The following is a 20,182-nucleotide window of genomic DNA, read 5'->3' as shown; positions in this document are numbered from 1 at the left end:
TGAAACCTGGTTACAGCGTGGTTAATACATAAACTAGTGCTGCTGAAACCTGGTTACAGCGTGGTTAATAATTAAACTAGTGCTGCTGAAACCTGGTAAGAGCATGGTTAATACATAAACTAGTGCTGCTGAAACCCGGTAAGAGCGTGGTTAATACATAAACTAGTACTGCTGAAACCTGGTAAGAGCTTTGTTAATAATTAAACTAGTGCTGCTGAAACCTGGTAAGAGCGTGGTTAATACATAAACTAGTACTGCTGAAACCTGGTTACAGCGTTGTTAATAAATAAACTAGTACTGCTGAAACCTGGTAAGAGCGTGGTTAATAAATAAACTAGTGCTGCTGAAACCTGGTTACAGTGAGGTTAACAAATAAACTAGTGCTGCTGAAACCTGGTTACAGTGAGGTTAACAAATAAACTAGTGCTGCTGAAACCTGGTTACAGTGAGGTTAACAAATAAACTAGTGCTGCTGAAACCTGGTTACAGCGAGGTTAATAATTAAACTAGTACTGCTGAAACCTGGTTACAGCGTGGTTAATAAATAAACTAGTACTGCTGAAACCTGGTTAGAGCGTGGTTAACAAATAAACTAGTGCTGCTGAAACCTGGTTACAGCGTGGTTAATAAATAAACTAGTGCTGCTGAAACCTGGTAAGAGCGTGGTTAATAAATAAACTAGTGCTGCTGAAACCCGGTAAGAGCGTGGTTAATACATAAACTAGTGCTGCTGAAACCTGGTTACAGCGTGGTTAACAAATAAACTAGTGCTGCTGAAACCTGGTTACAGCGTGGTTAATAAATAAACTAGTGCTGCTGAAACCTGGTTACAGCGTGGTTAATAAATAAACTAGTGCTGCTGAAACCTGGTAAGAGCGTGGTTAATACATAAACTAGTGCTGCTGAAACCCGGTAAGAGCGTGGTTAATAAATAAACTAGTGCTGCTGAAACCCGGTAAGAGCGTGGTTAATAAATAAACTAGTGCTGCTGAAACCTGGTTACAGCGTGGTTAATACATAAACTAGTGCTGCTGAAACCTGGTTACAGCGTTGTTAATAAATAAACTAGTGCTGCTGAAACCCGGTAAGAGCGTGGTTAATAAATAAACTAGTGCTGCTGAAACCTGGTTACAGCGTTGTTAATAAATAAACTAGTGCTGCTGAAACCCGGTAAGAGCGTGGTTAATAAATAAACTAGTGCTGCTGAAACCCGGTAAGTGCGTGGTTAATACATAAACTAGTGCTGCTGAAACCTGGTTAGAGCCGCTTCATGAACTAGTTTTAGAAATGGTGTTCTATGAAGGCTCTCAGTGTCCTTGGTGAGGAGGTCATAGTTCCCTGAAGCATTAATGGCACAACTTTCCATATGTATTGTCTGCCATTATGTGAGTATCAGTATTTCTACCAAACACTAATAAACATGTCACTGAGCGTTTGCAGTGAGCTCTCAAACACACACCAAACCAACAATGACTAGGCACAGAAGTGCTGAGTGTGAGGACAGCCACTGACATTTGACCATGATCATGTAGACGTCGATGGTGCAGATGAGCGGCTGAGGAAGTCGCTCTCCTCCCTCTAAGACTTCTGGAATTTCCCTCGCTGGGATCATGTCGTACGGCTTTGCACCGAACGTCATCAGCTCCCACACGGTCACCCCTGACAGGACGACACAAGACGGGACTTTATTCATCCTTTCAGAGGTAAATTCACCTGTTTCACCTGTTACACAATAACACACTTTCCTCTTGTATCCCTTTGTAACCATTTTATTTTATTACTATTTATTTTCCTTGAGTGCACCTGCATTTAAATTATAACATTAACATTATAACATTATAACATTATATTATAACATTATAATATAACTATAACATGTGCAAGTTCACTTAAAATAGGAAGACATTTGAAATATACATGTTTATAAACATTTTATTTATATTTAATACATGCACAAGGTGAAAAGGTTTAAGAGTTCACAGTGACCTTTGACCACCAACATGTAACATGTAATGAAGTCATCTTTGAGTTCATGTGAACATTTGTTAATTTGAAAGGTTTCTGTAAAGTTTTGAGATTCATTTTTACAATTATAGACAGACGGACGGAAAAAACAATAAGAAATCACAGCAGCAGAGAGAAAACGAGTCTTATACAATTATATTGAAAATGAAGATGGTACAAAACATTAAATGAAATAAAATTTGAATTTTTAAATGTAATGAACTGTGTGTAATCCAACATGAAATCATGTAGATGTAAATCAGGGAATAGTTTTAAAAAAGTGGAAACGTGCATTTCATCCTACACTGGAAAAAAGAAGTGTGTTTCCTTCCAAAATCGAAGCAATAAAACAAACAACAACACAAAGACGACAGCAGTGAGTGACACTGACCATAGCTCCACACGTCGCTCTGATGAGTGAACTTTCTGTGCAGAATCGACTCCAGAGCCATCCATTTAATTGGCACCTGCAAACAAACACAACGGTTTAAAGGTAAATAAAAAAACAAACACTGAAGAATAATTTCCCCTGAAGTCTCCACATCTTACTTTCCCTCCATCGGCGTGATACTCGGTCTCATCGATGTCGAGCAGGCGGGCTAGGCCGAAGTCCGTGATCTTCACGTGGTTGGGGTTCTTCACGAGGACGTTACGAGCTGCTAGATCTCTGTGGACCAGCCGGACCTCCTCCAGATAACTCATGCCCTGCACACGCACACACATCCGTGTCATACCATGTACCATTAGAAAAGAGTTCCACACGTCAGATCTAAACCCTTTCATACCTTTGCGATCTGGACACACCAGTTGAGCAGGGACTGGGAGCCGATGCGGTCCTTGTTCTCCCTGACGTAGTCCAGCAGGCAGCCGTACGGCATCAGCTGAGTGACCAGCTGCACGGTGGAGGTCAGACAGATTCCCAGCAGACGACACACATAAGGACTGGCCACGCCCGCCATCACGTACGCCTCCTGGAAGGAACCAGAGGAAAGATGTTGGTTAGGGCTTGTGTGTGTGTGTGTGTGTGTGAGTGAGAGAGGCTTGTAACTCACATCGAGGATCTCTTTGTTGGCCTTGGGCGACGTGTTCTCTCTCAACACCTTGATAGCCACCTGTATCTTCACATGCTCTCCATCAGGAGCCCACACTCCCTGAAACAGATATCAACACTTTCAAAGTGTTTGGTGAGACCCTTTGACCCTTTGACCCTTTGACCTTTGGCCATCCAAATCTAAACAGTGATTCTAAAGCCTCAGTCACAACAAAACTGACAGTTATACCTGGAAGCTGTGAAACTGAAAGCAGTTGTTCTGTCCTGAACTGTGATGTCACAGATAAGACAACACCCACAGCCGTCACAGTGACCTTTGACCTTCAGACTCAGAGCAGTCTGAGTGAATATTTGTGCCACATTTGAATTGAATCCCTTAAATGTGCTCATGAGAATTCACATTCACAAGAATCTACAAGACAGACGGGGCTCAATCTGTGGTTCACGTACCTTGTAAACGGTACCAAAGGCTCCTGCACCCAAGACTCGCAGTTTTTTCAGCTCCGTCTCCTTCAGGATTCTCATCTGAGCCTGATTGGGTGACGCACCACTCGGTGTTAGAGGCTCCACCAGCTGAACACAAGGAGCAAGCAGATTATTTATTTGTTTATGTACTTTTACATATCTGTTACCATTTATGTTTTTAATGTTGCTTTAGTAAAGTTTATTTATACAACACAAAGTGCTTTACAATAAAAAAAGAGACAATAAAAATAGAATGGACAAATCCTCGACACAAAAACACAAGCCAGAAAAACCCTCATCTCACTTAAAGCCTGTCTGAATAGAAAAGTCTTCCGCTGCCTGAAAGGCTCCACCCCCTCTGACCTGAGGTGTGTGTGGGCGCTGTGGGAGGATCAGGATCAGGTCAGAGATGAAACAGGGACCCTGTCCATGAAAGGCTCATAAAGTAAGGACCAGGATTTGAACGTGATATGTCTATATTATTTGACACAAATGTAACAAAGGAGGCAGCAGCAGAGCAGCACTTCCTGTGTCTCTGTGAGTGCTTTAAAAACTTAGGTGTAGATTTTATTACTGTAGGTAAGTTTTTCCTTGTGTACCTTGTGCTGACAGCCATGTTTAGCATGTCAGTGTTATTCTTCAAAAAACCTCAACTATCCCTTTAAACACAATTATTAAACATCAAATGTTCACCAGATAAGTTACATTGGTCTCGCACCTCATGCTCCTGCAGGATCCTCCTCATGGTTTCCTTCCTCTTCAGCTTCTTCTGCCTCCTCAGGTAAAACACCAGCAGCGCTAGCAGGATAAAGAAGAGCACCACTCCACCCACGGCAGCTGCGATGGTCGTCCCCGGCCTAAACAACAGGTCAGCTGTGAGGAAACCTCGTCTGAACAGGGTCACGGGTCAACCAGGACCAGGTCTAGGGAAGGAGCCGTGTTTGTTGGCAAAGTGGAGTTTTTTCCTGACTAAGACCAGCCCACAATTTAGCGGCGTTGGAGGGGTGTGTGTGCAAGTGTGTGCATGTGTGTGCATGTGTGTGCATGTGTGTGCATGTGTGTGCATGTGTGTCACAGCAATACCATGTGAAACGTAACATGCACTCTATATGTATGTACCAGGGGTCGCGTTAACCGAATATTTTCCGTCATTGACCGTTTTTTTAAAACGGTGACGGAAAAATCTGAGAGCCATCCGTCATTTTGACAGATTGCAATTCACAGCCCTAAAAACTATGTTGATAAAAGAGGTGAAAAAAGAGGCATAGATGCAGATGAAGGACAAACTCAGCCCTTGGCCTCAGCGGCAGTAAGGAGGTTAGGCGAGTTCAGTGGGAGCGGGAGTTCTCCTGGCTGAGGAGGGAGGATAGAAAAATGTTGTGCGACAAAATAAAGATTCCCATCGGAGAATCTGAGCATCATTTCTGACCTGGACACCGTACTCAATGCATCTCGCTTTCCTTGTAGTGCTGACAGCGTGTTAAAGAGCTATGGACAGGAGGCTTTGGAGCGCGTCTGTGACCGGTGCAGCTGATCCACTGGTGCAGAAGGAGCGCATGTTGCGGGATTTCCTACCACGCGCAACTACGCGCAAGCAGACACGCGATTTAAGTCCATGTGGACCAGGAGGAAGGTGTGAGACTGTGCGTTTAGGCCACAGGTCAACTGTTCATATTCCACTGCAATATGAACAATGCAATTGAATATGTCATTATTATCATTTAAAGTGACCGGTAAAAATGGATTATGACGGGATTTTTATGACCCTGTCAGTCAAAATGACAGACAACGAAAAAGTCTAGCGCAACCTCTGGTATGTCCTCCATATATATATCCATTCCAATTTCTTGTGTCACGATACAGAAAAAAACCATTGCTGATTCACTGCATAGAGCTGCTAATTTGAGGGTCTACTGTTTGCAAGACTGGGTGGAAAAAGTCTGTAAAACAGGCAAATCCAACAAAAATGCTGACGCTGCTTCTTTAGAGCTGACACAGTCTGCTACAGCGTCGCCGACAGTGTCCTCTTTTACAGATGTGACGGGAAACTGAATCAAAGTCAATGCAACATTATTTACAGTGTTCCCACACCTTGGCTAACAATCAAGGACTTTTCAAGGACTTTCCAGACTAGTTGCCTCAAATTCAACGACTGAATGTGCTGACACAGTTTAATATGGGACGCTCTGCATCTGTGTGGACAGTGTCCACGACACGAGTCCTGATGAGTGGGCTGTGTTCTGTGTCGACCTCGTCATGCAGCCACAAAACAGCAGGTGGCGTCGTAACAAACAAGGAAGACTTTTACATAAATATCAACTTCACTTGCAAATAATTCAAGCATTTTCAATGAGCCGTGTTTATTTAGGCTGAATTTCAAAATAAATGAGGATAATAACCATGATTTAACCTCCAGTAAAAAGGGGCTGGCACTGCTGCCTCCAAGCAGAAGGTTGCCGGTGCATGTTCTCCCAGTGTGTGCATGGGTTTCTCCAGGCTCTCTAAGATATCAGACACTCTAGTGGCATATTTCCACCGCTCTACACGCCACTGCACGGTTTAAATAGTGTTTTTTTAGTACCTGCTCTGGCAAGGTTCCAAAAGCGTGCTGAGTAGGTAACTATGCGAACAGTGCCGAACTGTAGATCACTTAAAACTACTTAACAATCCTAAAAACTACAGGAGTCTGGTGTAAAGTCACTAGTCACTCGTGTGTGTGTGTGTGTGTGTGTGTTCCCAGGTATTACTATTGTTGTGGGGACCTAAACATGTTTCCACAGTCACATTATGGGGACTTGTCTTGTCTTCCTTGTGGGGACAAAAATCAAGTCCCCATAACGTAAATGACTGAGGTTCTATAATAATGAACCTCAAATGATTGAGGTTCTCTTTGGGAGTGACGAAGATGGATAGGATCAGGAATGAGTCAATCAGAGGAACAGCACATGTTAGATGTTTTGGAGATAAGGTCAGAGAGGCCAGAATGAGATGGTTTGAGGGATAGTGAGTATATTGGTAGAAGGATGCTGGGGTTGGAACTGCCAGGCAGGGGGAGGGGAGGGGAGGGGAGGGGAGGCGAGTAGAGCCGGTGGAAATATGGCATAAATTGTTGAATGAATGGTTGTTCATCTCTATATGTTGCCCTGTGATGGACTGGTGACCTGCCAAAGGTCAAGGGTCAAGGGTGAACCCCACCTGTCGCACTGTGTCAGCTGGGTTTGGCACCAGCAGCAAATGATGATAAACACAGTATGAGCTGTGTGTCTCATATCTCACCCTGTCCTGTTGTCGATGGGACAGCCTCTGTCATCCATCACCGTGCAGCTGAAACACAGTAACAGCACGTATGTCAGTGTGTGTGTGTGTGTGTGTGAGTGTTGTCATGGTGTCTGTGAAGTGCTTCCACTCACGACAGTGAGCAGTTGGCGTTGCAGGGCAGACAGTGTCCTGTTGCATTGCTGTACTTCCACACAGTGTGCTGATCCTCCTTCACACCACTGGGACAGTGATCCACACACAACTCCCCGTCCTGGAAGTTACGACACTCTGTGCAGTGCTCTGCACCCTGAAGACACACACACACACACACACTGTAAATACACAGTAAAATACACTGTGTTTATGATCTGTATTACATGATCTTACACTTACTGCCTTTTATTTCAGATAATACTTTCTTTACCTACTTTATTTCTTTGGCTTTTTGACGTTAAATGAAGGATATGTGTGTGTGTTGGAAACAATGACATTGACTAGAATATGCTCTCACCGGGCCGTTACAGGAGGCGGAGCCATTGAGAGGTTGACACTCTGCATGACAGGCCACACACAACGATCCTTCCGTGTATTCACGCACAGACCTGAAACACAAACATCACGTCATCATTTATCCTGCGTTCCATTTGTATTTGGAACAGAATCTCAAAGCAAGACATCCAGGCTCTGGACCAGGACTAGAGCCATGACAATAATGAAGGACATCCAGGCCCTGGACCAGGACTAGAGCCATGACAATAATGAAGGACATCCAGGCCCTGGACCAGGACTAGAGCCATGACAATAATGGAGGACATCCAGGCCCTGGACCAGGACTAGAGCCATTACAATAATGGAGGACATCCAGGCCCTGGACCAGGACTAGAGCCATGACAATAATGAAGGACATCCAGGCCCGGGACCAGGACTAGAGCCATGACAATAATGGAGGACATCCAGGCCCTGGACCAGGACTAGAGCCATGACAATAATGGAGGACATCCAGGCCCTGGACCAGGACTAGACCCATGACAATAATGGAGGACATCCAGGCCCGGGACCATGACTAGAGCCATGACAATAATGGAGGACATCCAGGCCCCGGGACCAGGACTAGAGCCATGACAATAATGGAGGACATCCAGGCCCGGGACCAGGACTAGAGCCATGACAATAATGGAGGACATCCAGGCCCGGGACCAGGACTATAGCCATGACAATAATGGAGGACATCCAGGCCCTGGACCAGGACTAGAGCCATTACAATAATGGAGGACATCCAGGCCCTGGACCAGGACTAGAGCCATGACAATAATGAAGGACATCCAGGCCCGGGACCAGGACTAGAGCCATGACAATAATGGAGGACATCCAGGCCCTGGACCAGGACTAGAGCCATGACAATAATGGAGGACATCCAGGCCCGGGACCAGGACTAGAGCCATGACAATAATGGAGGACATCCAGGCCTGGGACCAGGACTAGAGCCATGACAATAATGGAGGACATCCAGGCCTGGGACCAGGACTAGAGCCATGACAATAATGGAGGACATCCAGGCCCTGGACCAGGACTAGAGCCATGACAATAATGGAGGACATCCAGGCCCGGGACCAGGACTAGAGCCATGACAATAATGGAGGACATCCAGGCCTGGGACCAGGACTAGAGCCATGACAATAATGGAGGACATCCAGGCCTGGGACCAGGACTAGAGCCATGACAATAATAGAGGACATCCAGGCCTGGGACCAGGACTAGATCCAGCAGCTCAGTTTGTGTCTGTTTTTGTGAGAATAGACTGGGATTTTTCTGTCGCCCAATCAGCTGACTTTCGTGGGTGGAGCCCGTCTAGCTCCACCCTCCCCGTACTGGACCATTTACTCTGGTATCCCAGGGGAAGGGTGCCAAAGAATGGAAGAGTTGAAGAGCCTTTCCATTAGAAAAACACCTGCTGTAACAATCCTAACTGAAGCGTTTACACGGCTTATGGCTGTGGACCATTCAGAATGTCCACATAACAATGAGCCATGGGGATTGTGGGTAGTAGGTGGTCACTGTTGATTAATCAGCTGTTTTGCTCCTGAGGCTGAATAACGTCCAAATGACCTGGATTTTGAATCCAATCCTACATAACCCTGGACCAGGTGTTGATACTAGTGTCACCTTGTACATGTGTGACGAGCACAGAGAATATCATCAAATCAGGTTATTGCTCAGAGCCCAGAGTTATCACTTCTATTTGCTTTATCAATAATATACAGTGGCTTCAAGGCTAAATTTAAATTACAATCACACTGATTGACTGTGTGGCTGCACCATTCTGGAAATAATGTCAATCATCATTCGTTTTGCTTAGAATTGAGATCATGATTCTCTGGCACGATTTTTTTCACAAATCAAAATGTTTATTTCACTCATGAACAAACGGTTGGCAGTGTGATTCCTTTAGATGGCCCTGCAGAACGCGCTTATTGTCATTGTTGAATCGAGATTTCTTCAATGATTTATCGTGCAGCTCTGACCCACAAGCATCAACTAAACAGTTATTTATTAATATGTTGACACACACACAGTTCCTTACCCGTGGTAGATGTCACACTGCTCCACACACTCCGTGCCTCGTCGGAAAGCTTTGCAGGACACACACTGGCTGGGCCCCGGACCCCAACAGCCCCCTTCACACAGCGGGTGACAGACGCGTCCCTCTGCCTCTGCAGACATTCAGAGACGACAACGTGATATACAATAGGTCAACAATCACACTGAGGATTCAGGAGGATCACACACTGTGAATTACAACAGTACGTTAAAAAAAAAGAAGGTAACTCTGAGAAAACTTTATAAAAGTTTATAGACAAGCAGCTGACTTTTCAACTGTGAAACAGTAACGTTTCACTGGTTAATCAATGACTACCTGACTACTGCGTTATTGTTTTGTACTGTTGAACCGACAACAGCAGAATAACAATAAAGTCACTATTCAATCTTGAATTTCCTAAATCTTTAAAGCCAAGAACTTGGGTTTGTTTCGGACAACAAACCAAAAAAGTCAAACTTTCTTTTAAGTATTTTTCTGACATTTTATGTAGTTAACAACTAATCCAAACACTGGTGTTCAGTTGCAGTCGTCACATAGAGCTGGAGAATGGATTCATTGCGTACTCAAGATTAATCACCAACATATTCCCCTTATTTACCTTAAAGGGATATTTGTCCTTATTATTTAATAATATTTAATGTTCTTATCAACATGGGAGTGGCCATGATGTGCCAACATGGAACTAACTTCACCATCATGTCGTTTCATTGAGTCTTTAGAAAAACACAATCACTGAATGTGTGTTAAATGTCACTACAGTTACTGAGCTGCAAACAACATCATTGCTGTTAAACTTTGTTAAATGTTTCTGTGTTTAACAAGTGTTTGTTGTTATCTGTTCATAAAGACATTTTTATAACTTATAACTGGCTTCATCAACATCTATGACATTTTATCCTCATGTTTCAATCTAAGTTTCTGACCCAGCCTCACCTACATGACTGTTGGTGACAGTCAATTCAAACTTTGTCCTTTCAGGTGGACTCTTGTATCTGGACTCTCTTTATCCAAGGTTTACTGTGTACGTTATACAGTAAACCAGGACTCTGTCAGGACTCTGTCAGGACTCTGTCAGGACCCTGTCAGGACTCTGTCAGGACTCTGTCAGGACTCTGTCAGGACTCTGTCAGGACTCTGTCTTCACCTACCACAGACTGAGGCGTCCTGGTTGTGGTTGACGATGAGGTGCGGTCCCTGGGTGGGATGCAGCAGAGTGTCCCAGGGCAGTGAGTCGGTGTAGCACAGCTTGGAATTGTTGTGCAACAGAACCAAACCTCCACTGACGCTGCGGAGTGAACGCAACCCCAGAGACTGGATGTGTACGTTTTGGATGGCAAGAGAGAACACACCCCTGAGAGAGAGAGTGAGAGAGTGAAGCTGTGAGGGACCACATTCAAGAGTTCATTTATAATCCTAAATCAAAAAAAACAACAACATACATGTTGATACTTGAAGCCATCACACTAAAAACCCAGGGTTTGTACAACACTGGAATTCAGTAAATGTTGTGTTTCAGAAGAAAACTACAGTTTTTTACAACATGTATAAGAAGATTCTGTTTAGAAAATCAAAACATCTGTAATTGCACGGCTGTAACAATTAATCAATTATTAATCATCCATGTAAGTTATTACTAACTATTGTGATAGATAGTTATTGATATAAAATAAAAACAGTGAGACTTTTCTCTGGTTTCTTTGTTCCTCTATCTCAGTAAACTGATTTTTTTTAATATTCATTTGTGGACAAACCAAAACATTTTAGGTTTGGGAAACACCAACTGGTTTTAACAACATTGTCAAACACTTAAGCAATGAAGTAATTGATTGTTTGAGATAATAATCCATACTGAAAATAATGCTGACTGATCTTATACTCTGTGACCTGAAAATCTGTACATTTACAAAACATTGACTTTTCAAATACATTCTGAAATGACAGTAAATTTAAGGCTAAAACATGTAGTTACTATAGTTACTATACTACTATACTGATTTTGAAAAGTGATTGATAATAATATTAGAAGCTAGAACATAAAAGAATAAAACAACAGTGATAAATCTCAGACCTGTACATGTGTCATGCTAACAGCTAGCCACATGCTACACCACAAACTGATATCATGATAAATGATCTGTGATGACTTTTACTGGTTTTAAAAGGATGTTGCATTGATCATCATCATATTTATTATATCGAATGCATTTGTCAAATACACTAAATACTATAAATTCAATATTGTATATATATATATATATAGAAACGCATGTAGTCAACACAATTATATTTAAAAGTCACTTTATAACATCTCTTTAATGTTCATAGCAGAATTTTACCATATTTAATTGTATGTAAATATCCTTCATTTAACATTAATAGAAATAAAACAGGTATTATCTGATATACTAACTATATTTTCAATGTTGTTTTAGAGCGTGTTTACAGTGCACTGTCTGATATACTAACTGTATTTTAATGTTGTTTTAGAGCGTGTTTACAGTGCACTGTCTGATATACTAACTGTATTTTAATGTTGTTTTACAGTGTGTTTACAGTGTATTGTCTGATATACTAACTGTATTTTAATGTTGTTTTAGAGCGTGTTTACAGTGCACTGTCTGATATACTAACTGTATTTTAATGTTATTTTACAGTGTGTTTACAGTGTATTGTCTGATATACTAACTGTATTTTAATGTTGTTTTAGAGCGTGTTTACAGTGCACTGTCTGATATACTAACTGTATTTTAATGTTGTTTTAGAGCGTGTTTACAGTGCATTGTCTGAGAAACTAACTGTATTTTAATGTTGTTTTAGAGCGTGTTTACAGTGCATTGTCTGAGAAACTAACTGTATTTTAATGTTGTTTTACAGCGTGTTTACAGTGCATTGTCTGATATACTAACTGTATTTTAATGTTGTTTTAGAGCGTGTTTACAGTGCACTGTCTGATATACTAACTGTATTTTAATGCTGTTTTAGAGCGTGTTTACAGTGCACTGTCTGATATACTAACTGTATTTTTATGTTGTTTTAGAGCGTGTTTACAGTGCATTGTCTGATATACTAACTGTATTTTAATGTTGTTTTACAGTGTGTTTACAGTGCACTGTCTGATATACTAACTGTATTTTAATGTTGTTTTACAGCGTGTTTACAGTGCACTGTATGAGAAACTAACTGTATTTTAATGTTGTTTTACAGCGTGTTTACAGTGCATTGTCTGAGAAACTAACTGTATTTTTAATGTGGTTTTAGAGTGTGTTTACAGTGCATTGTCTGATATACTAACTGTATTTTAATGTTGTTTTAGAGCGTGTTTAAAGTGCACTGTCTGATATACTAACTGTATTTTAATGTGGTTTTAGAGCGTGTTTACAGTGCATTGTCTGAGAAACTAACTGTATTTTAATGTTGTTTTACAGTGTGTTTACAGTGCATTGTCTGAGAAACTATATTTTAATGTTGTTTTACAGCGTGTTTACAGTGTATTGTCTGATATACTAACTGTACTTTAATGTTGTTTTAGAGTGTGTTTATGCAGCTTTAGATCCACATGTATCTCATATATCAGGGTAAAGACAAATCCACATATTTTTTATAAGCCTGACAGAAACACTGATTTAATTTATATTGTGATATTTATGGATATCGAATGATGTCAAAGAGTTTATGGTGATAAAATGTTCTCCCATATTGCACTGACCTAGCTGCAATTAAAAGTTATGTTTAAAAAAGAAATGAGAAACCTGATAAAGGAAGGATTATTCATGAGGATTTAAGACATAAAGAATATTCTACATTAGAGCATGTGTTCTGAAAAGAGAAGGGAAAACAGTACTGAATGAGCGGTGAAGACTGTGTAAAACACGTTGATCTAGTTTGAGCTCAGAGTTCTCCTGACTGTGTGTGCTGCAGGTCAGAGCAGCTGCGCTGGCTAATGATTAGCCTTTATTGCCCTGAAGCCAACAAAGTGTCGAAAAGAGGAAGAAGGTGGACAGGAACACTGATCTCTGAGATACACAGTGGACAATGTCCCAGTTCTATGGAAGTAGATCTGTGTCAATATTTTCAAACAACACTTTTCGTTACTGAAACATATATAATGTGTTTGTGATCTTTTTAAGTCAAGCATCAGTTTACAAAACAACTTTGTATAACACCTAATCACAACATACGTTATCTCAAGTAACTTCATCTAGTGAGTCAGAAACCTATACTATATATTATTATACATTATTAATACACCCCCCATGTTACCTCCATACATTAAAGGCATTATTATTGTTATCATTATTATTGTTGTTATTAGTAGTAGTATCATGAGTATTAGGTATTAAGATGGTCATAATGTTTTTTACAGTATAATAATGTTGTACACACTGGCAGTAGTGTGACTGCTCTAATCCGTTAACTTCTGATCTTAAATTGTGTCCAGGTTATAATCTGTCTCTCTGCGTCAGTAAAGGAGAACATGGATGTAACATCATCATGATAGTCATGATGTCATGTCTCATATGTCTTGTATGTCTTATATGTCTCATATGTCTTGTATGTCTCATGTCTTATAAGTCTTCTATGTCTCATATGTCTTATATGTCTCATATGTCTTGTATGTCTCATGTCTTATAAGTCTTCTATGTCTCATATGTCTTATGTCTTGTATGTCTTATATGTCTCGTATGTCTTGTATGTCTCATGTCTAATATGTCTTATTTGTCTTGTATGTCTCATATGTCTCATATGTCTTGTATATCTCATATGTCTTATGTGTCTCATATGTCTCATATGTCTTGTATGTCTTATATGTCTCATATGGCTTGTATGTCTCATGTCTTATATGTCTTGTATGTCTCATATGTCCTATATGTCTTGTATGTCTTGTATGTCTCATATGTCTTATATGTCTCATATGTCTTGTATGTCTCATGTCTTATAAGTCTTCTATGTCTCATATGTCTTATATGTCTCATATGTCTTGTATGTCTCATGTCTTATAAGTCTTCTATGTCTCATATGTCTTATGTCTTGTATGTCTTATATGTCTCGTATGTCTTGTATGTCTCATGTCTAATATGTCTTATTTGTCTTGTATGTCTCATATGTCTTGTATGTCTCATGTCTTATATGTCTCATATGTCTTGTATATCTCATATGTCTTATGTGTCTCATATGTCTTGTATGTCTTATATGTCTCATATGGCTTGTATGTCTCATGTCTTATATGTCTTGTATGTCTCATATGTCTTGTTTGTCTCGTATGTCTTATGTGTCTTGTATGTCTCATATGTCTTGTATGTCCTATATGTCTCATGTCTTATAAGTCTTCTATGTCTCATGTCTTGTATGTCTCATGTCTAATATGTCTCATATGTCTTTTATGTCTTATTTGTCTCATATGTCTTTTATGTCTTATTTGTCTTGTATGTCTCATATGTCTTGTATGTCTCATGTCTTATTTGTCTTGTATATCTCATATGTCTTATGTGTCTTGTATGTCTCATGTCTTATGTCTCATATGTCTTGTATGTCTCATGTCTTATATGTCTTGTATATCTCATATGTCTTATGTGTCTTGTATGTCTCATATGTCCTATATGTCTTATATGTCTCATATGTCTTGTATGTCCTATATGTCTTGTATGTCCTATATGTCTTGTATGTCTCCTATGTCTTATGTGTCTTGTATGTCTCATATGTCTTGTATGTCCTATATGTCTTGTATGTCTCATATGTCTTGTATGTCTCGTATGTCTTATGTGTCTTGTATGTCTCGTGTGTCTTGTATGTCTCATATGTCTTGTATGTCCTATATGTCTTGTATGTCTCATATGTCTCGTATGTCTTATGTGTCTTGTATGTCTCATATGTCTTGTATGTCTCATATGTCTTATATGTCTTGTATCTCATATGTCTTGTATGTCTCATATGTCTTATATGTCTTGTATCTCATATGTCTTGTATGTCTCGTATGTCTTATGTGTCTTGTATGTCTCATATGTCTTGTATACGTCTAATATGTCTTGTATGTCTCATATGTCTCGTGTGTCTTATGTGTCTTGTATGTCTTATGTGTCTTGTATGTCTCATGTCTCATATGTCTTGTATGTCCTATATGTCTCATATGTCTTATGTGTCTTGTATGTCTCATGTGTCTTGTATGTCTCATATGTCTTATATGTCTCATATGTCTTGTATGTCTCGAATGTCTTATGTGTCTTGTATGTCTCATATGTCTTATATATCTTGTATGTCTCATATGTCTCATGTCTTATAAGTCTTCTATGTCTCATATGTCTTATGTCTTGTATGTCTTATATGTCTCGTATGTCTTGTATGTCTCATGTCTAATATGTCTTATTTGTCTTGTATGTCTCATATGTCTTGTATGTCTCATGTCTTATATGTCTCATATGTCTTGTATATCTCATATGTCTTATGTGTCTCATATGTCTCATATGTCTTGTATGTCTTATATGTCTCATATGGCTTGTATGTCTCATGTCTTATATGTCTTGTATGTCTCATATGTCTTGTTTGTCTCGTATGTCTTATGTGTCTTGTATGTCTCATATGTCTTGTATGTCCTATATGTCTCATGTCTTATAAGTCTTGTATGTCTCATGTCTTGTATGTCTCATGTCTAATATGTCTCATATGTCTTTTATGTCTTATTTGTCTCATATGTCTTATTTGTCTTGTATGTCTCATATGTCTTGTATGTCTCATGTCTTATATGTCTTGTATATCTCATATGTCTTATGTGTCTTGTATGTCTCATGTCTTATGTCTCATATGTCTTGTATGTCTCATGTCTTATATGTCTCATATGGCTTGTATGTCTCATGTCTTATATGTCTCATATGTCCTATATGTCTTGTATGTCCTATATGTCTTGTATGTCCTATATGTCTTGTATGTCTCCTATGTCTTAGGTGTCTTGTATGTCCTATATGTCTTGTATGTCTCATATGTCTTGTATGTCTTATGTGTCTTGTATGTCTCATATGTCTTGTATGTCTCATATGTCTTGTATGTCCTATGTCTTGTATGTCTCATATGTCTCGTATGTCTTATGTGTCTTGTATGTCTCATATGTCTTGTATGTCTCATATGTCTTATATGTCTTGTATCTCATATGTCTTGTATGTCTCGTATGTCTTATGTGTCTTGTATGTCTCATATGTCTTGTATACGTCTAATATGTCTTGTATGTCTCGTGTGTCTTATGTGTCTTGTATGTCTCATGTCTCGTATGTCTTATGTGTCTTGTATGTCTCATGTCTCATATGTCTTGTATGTCCTATATGTCTCATATGTCTTATGTGTCTTGTATGTCTCATGTGTCTTGTATGTCTCATATGTCTTATATGTCTCATATGTCTTGTATGTCTCGTATGTCTTATGTGTCTTGTATGTCTCATGTCTCATATGTCTTATATATCTTGTATGTCTTGTATGTCTCATATGTCTCATATGTCTTGTATGTCTCATATGTCTCATATGTCTTGTATGTCTCGTATGTCTTATGTGTCTCATATGTCTTATATGTCTCATATGTCTTGTATGTCTCATATGTCTTGTATGTCTTGTATGTCTCGTATGTCTCATGTGTCTTGTATGTCTCATATGTCTTGTATGTCTCATATGTCTTGTATGTCTTGTATGTCTCATATGTCTTGTATGTCTTGTATGTCTCGTATGTCTCATGTGTCTTGTATGTCTCATATGTCTTGTATGTCTCATATGTCTTGTATGTCTTGTATGTCTCATATGTCTCATATGTCTTACTTGTAGAGCGACCGGCCTCGAATCACCTTCAGGTTCTCAAACACACTGAGATCAGTCCAGTCTTCAGGCCACGCATCAATGTACAAATAACCTGAACAAAGAAATGACACAAACAGATGATCTTTCTGCACATGCTGCATTCAAATGCACACATTGTCACCTGTGTATTTTGATTGTAATTGAATCTTATTCATCCTACATTTCTTCTCTTATTCGTCCTTTTATTGACACTGTGTCAGTGAATTCTTCCTGTGGGAGATGAATAACATACAAACCTGTGATCTCCTCCAGGTTTCTGAAGGAGTTCAGCTGCTCCAGAGTTAGAGCGGACGTGTTAGTCACATGATCCCTGTAAGAGCACAAGGTACAAACCACAAATCAGAGGTGGTGTTTTGAAGTGTATGTAAGTGCATTGGTTTGGGGAGAACACTGAAGTGACTGTGGTGACAATTCTTTTATTTTAGGGTTTTGGGATGTTTGATCTGTTACCTTGCAAAGCTCTGTGGGAGGAAGGCCAGACTACCGAAGATCTTCTTACACTTGTTGAACTGATCCACGTTAGAGGACGTTACCATAGTAATGCCGTGGTTGTCCATGATGCCAAGGTTATCCATGCCCAGACCATAACACACTACAATGACAGATTTTCAACAATCCGAATCATTAATCCAGACATTTACCAACGCTGCAAACATGTTCCAAATAAGAGTGAATGACTGATATAAATCCGGTGAAATATAACTTTGCATACAGCATTAAACCAAACTAAAACTTAAACATTACACCATCACACGTGTAAAAAAAAAACATAAACACACCTCATTTGATTTGTTAATGTTAATTATTATACACATATACATATATGTATATACATATATGTATATGTGTATGTGTATATATACTGTACGTATACACATATATGTATATATATATATGTATGTATATATACATATACGTTAATGTTAATTATTATACACATATACATATATGTATATGTGTATGTGTATATATACTGTACGTATACACATATATGTATATATATATATGTATGTATATATACATATACACACCTCACCGCGCCCCCCCAGGGGGGCCCACCCCACTATTTGAGAAGTACTGTTCTAAATAATGGCCCTATTTTAAGTCAAATAGTAATGGCTGATAAAAGAGGGTGTACTGTAGGAGGTGCCTATGGTGTGATTGACAGCTGATGTCACACACTGCAATCACAATGACATCCACTCTTCTATTCTTCCCCAGCTCCGCCCCCTCACCCAAAGGTTTCTGTATTAGACAAAGTGCACACTTCAGTGTGAGCTCAAACTCAAACTCCTTCCAGTTCAGTTAACTTAATCTAATCAAGTCTGAATTATTGCCAATCCCACTTCATGAGATACTTACAAAACAAAGAAGAGCGAGGAGCTGCAGAAACAGGCTGGTCCAGCACATTAGCACACGTGTGTTAGAACAACAACACTAACACGATGAGTCCTACCTTTGTGACAGTTGTCACATTTCTCACACTTCTGTGTCTCACTTCCATCAGGATGGCTGATGATAACTTCCTGGTTGGCGACGGGACAATTCAAAGTGCAGGCCATATCTATAGCCAGGTAGTTATCTACAGACAGAGACACACAGCAAATAAATGTGTGTGCTACAGAAGAAGAAGACACTCATCAGCTGACATGACTGAAAACAAATGCTCACAAGGACACGTCTTGACACACGTGGCTCCAAAGTTAAACTTCCTGTTTGGGTTGGGTTTGGTCTGAAACGTGATGGGGTCATAGATGGTTGGTAGAGGACAGTTGTCTTTGCAGACACCGCTGTCGTTGAAGTGATGACACGCCTGCAGAGACGAGGAACAAGGAAACGACAGTGACAATGGACTCTGTGTGTGCACGCGTGTGCGTGTGCGTGTGCGTGTGCGCGTGTGCGTGTGCGTGACGGTCACATACCAGACAGTCGGAGTCTTTGGGTCCCGTGCATCCAGCAGCACACTGCATGTGGCAGCAGTCATTGGGCAGCGGACCTTTGCACCTCTGACAGCCCGACGCACATTTAACGCGCGTCACTGAGGAGGAAACGAGAAGAAAGTGAGTGTCTGTGGACTTGACGTCACACACACGAGTCAGACACATGAGTTCCACTCACAGCTCTGGCAGTCCTGTGCAGTCTCTCCCCAGCAGCTTTTCCCACATGCAGGGGAACAAGGTGGACCTGGACCCGGAGAAACCACCACCACAACACCACATTCAACAAGGCAATACAAACCCATTAATATGCAAAAAAACATTTCCAGAAAGATGCAATAAAAACCAAACTCTCTACATTTCCATTGAATAACACTGCAGTGCTCACATTGAGACGCCCGAGGCTGCAGATGGTACTGCCTCTCCTGCACGTTCTTCTCATTCAGCTTGTCTCTCCAAATGATGTTGTGAGGGTCAGGGAAGCACAGCTGCGGGTTTCCCCAAATGTACACGCCCCCCGAGAGGATCTCTGCAAGAGTCACGCGACACACACGACACCAGCCAAGTGAGGTTTAAAGAGAAAGAGACAAGTCATCTGAACACAACACGGTGACACACACTCTTTTCTCTGGAGGTAACTTTGTCACTGGTGTCCAGCGGAGGCCTGGGAGGATAAGGACACTCACTGTATTATTGTGAGATTGAGAACATATGCTTTAACATGTTGTATGTTTGTTTTTAGATCAATGGAAACAGGAAAAATCATCAGGTCCTCAACGACTGGAAAGAAGCAGTGACATTCAGAATTCGGAAAGGTAGACTGTATTTTCAAACTGCTGACATGAAATATTAATGATGATATTCATGTTTTTATCAGGATACTTTCAGGTACTTTCTTCTGATTCAGGTGTAACAGAGTGTTGGAAAACTCTGCATCACAATCCCATCATGAATAATAATGTTATAAATAACTAGGGCTGTCAAAATTAACGCGTTAACGCACGGTGATTAATTTGTGGAATTAACGCGGTCATTTTT

General features: G+C 40.3%; 1 protein-coding gene across 1 annotated transcript in view; it reads right to left on the bottom strand.

Moving 5' to 3' along the window:
- Window positions 1-20,182, bottom strand: part of erbb2 (erb-b2 receptor tyrosine kinase 2) — a 42,660-nt gene that overhangs the window by 4,714 nt on the left and 17,764 nt on the right. Inside the window, exons 4-23 of the mRNA XM_058621681.1 lie at window positions 19,533-19,673; window positions 19,326-19,391; window positions 19,130-19,245; window positions 18,879-19,020; window positions 18,664-18,789; window positions 17,658-17,799; window positions 17,444-17,517; window positions 17,169-17,259; window positions 10,526-10,728; window positions 9,360-9,489; window positions 7,290-7,380; window positions 6,931-7,085; window positions 6,797-6,844; window positions 4,239-4,377; window positions 3,506-3,628; window positions 3,057-3,155; window positions 2,790-2,975; window positions 2,554-2,709; window positions 2,396-2,471; window positions 1,513-1,659 (exon numbers count right to left, since the gene is read on the bottom strand). Coding sequence (XP_058477664.1) covers window positions 1,513-1,659; window positions 2,396-2,471; window positions 2,554-2,709; window positions 2,790-2,975; window positions 3,057-3,155; window positions 3,506-3,628; window positions 4,239-4,377; window positions 6,797-6,844; window positions 6,931-7,085; window positions 7,290-7,380; window positions 9,360-9,489; window positions 10,526-10,728; window positions 17,169-17,259; window positions 17,444-17,517; window positions 17,658-17,799; window positions 18,664-18,789; window positions 18,879-19,020; window positions 19,130-19,245; window positions 19,326-19,391; window positions 19,533-19,673 — 2,451 coding nt within the window. The remainder of the gene's footprint in view (window positions 1-1,512; window positions 1,660-2,395; window positions 2,472-2,553; window positions 2,710-2,789; window positions 2,976-3,056; window positions 3,156-3,505; window positions 3,629-4,238; window positions 4,378-6,796; window positions 6,845-6,930; window positions 7,086-7,289; window positions 7,381-9,359; window positions 9,490-10,525; window positions 10,729-17,168; window positions 17,260-17,443; window positions 17,518-17,657; window positions 17,800-18,663; window positions 18,790-18,878; window positions 19,021-19,129; window positions 19,246-19,325; window positions 19,392-19,532; window positions 19,674-20,182) is intronic.

Source organism: Solea solea, chromosome 21 (genome assembly GCF_958295425.1).
Source record: "Solea solea chromosome 21, fSolSol10.1, whole genome shotgun sequence".
Lineage (NCBI taxonomy): Eukaryota > Metazoa > Chordata > Actinopteri > Pleuronectiformes > Soleidae > Solea > Solea solea.
This window is presented reverse-complemented; position numbering and strand designations above follow the sequence as displayed.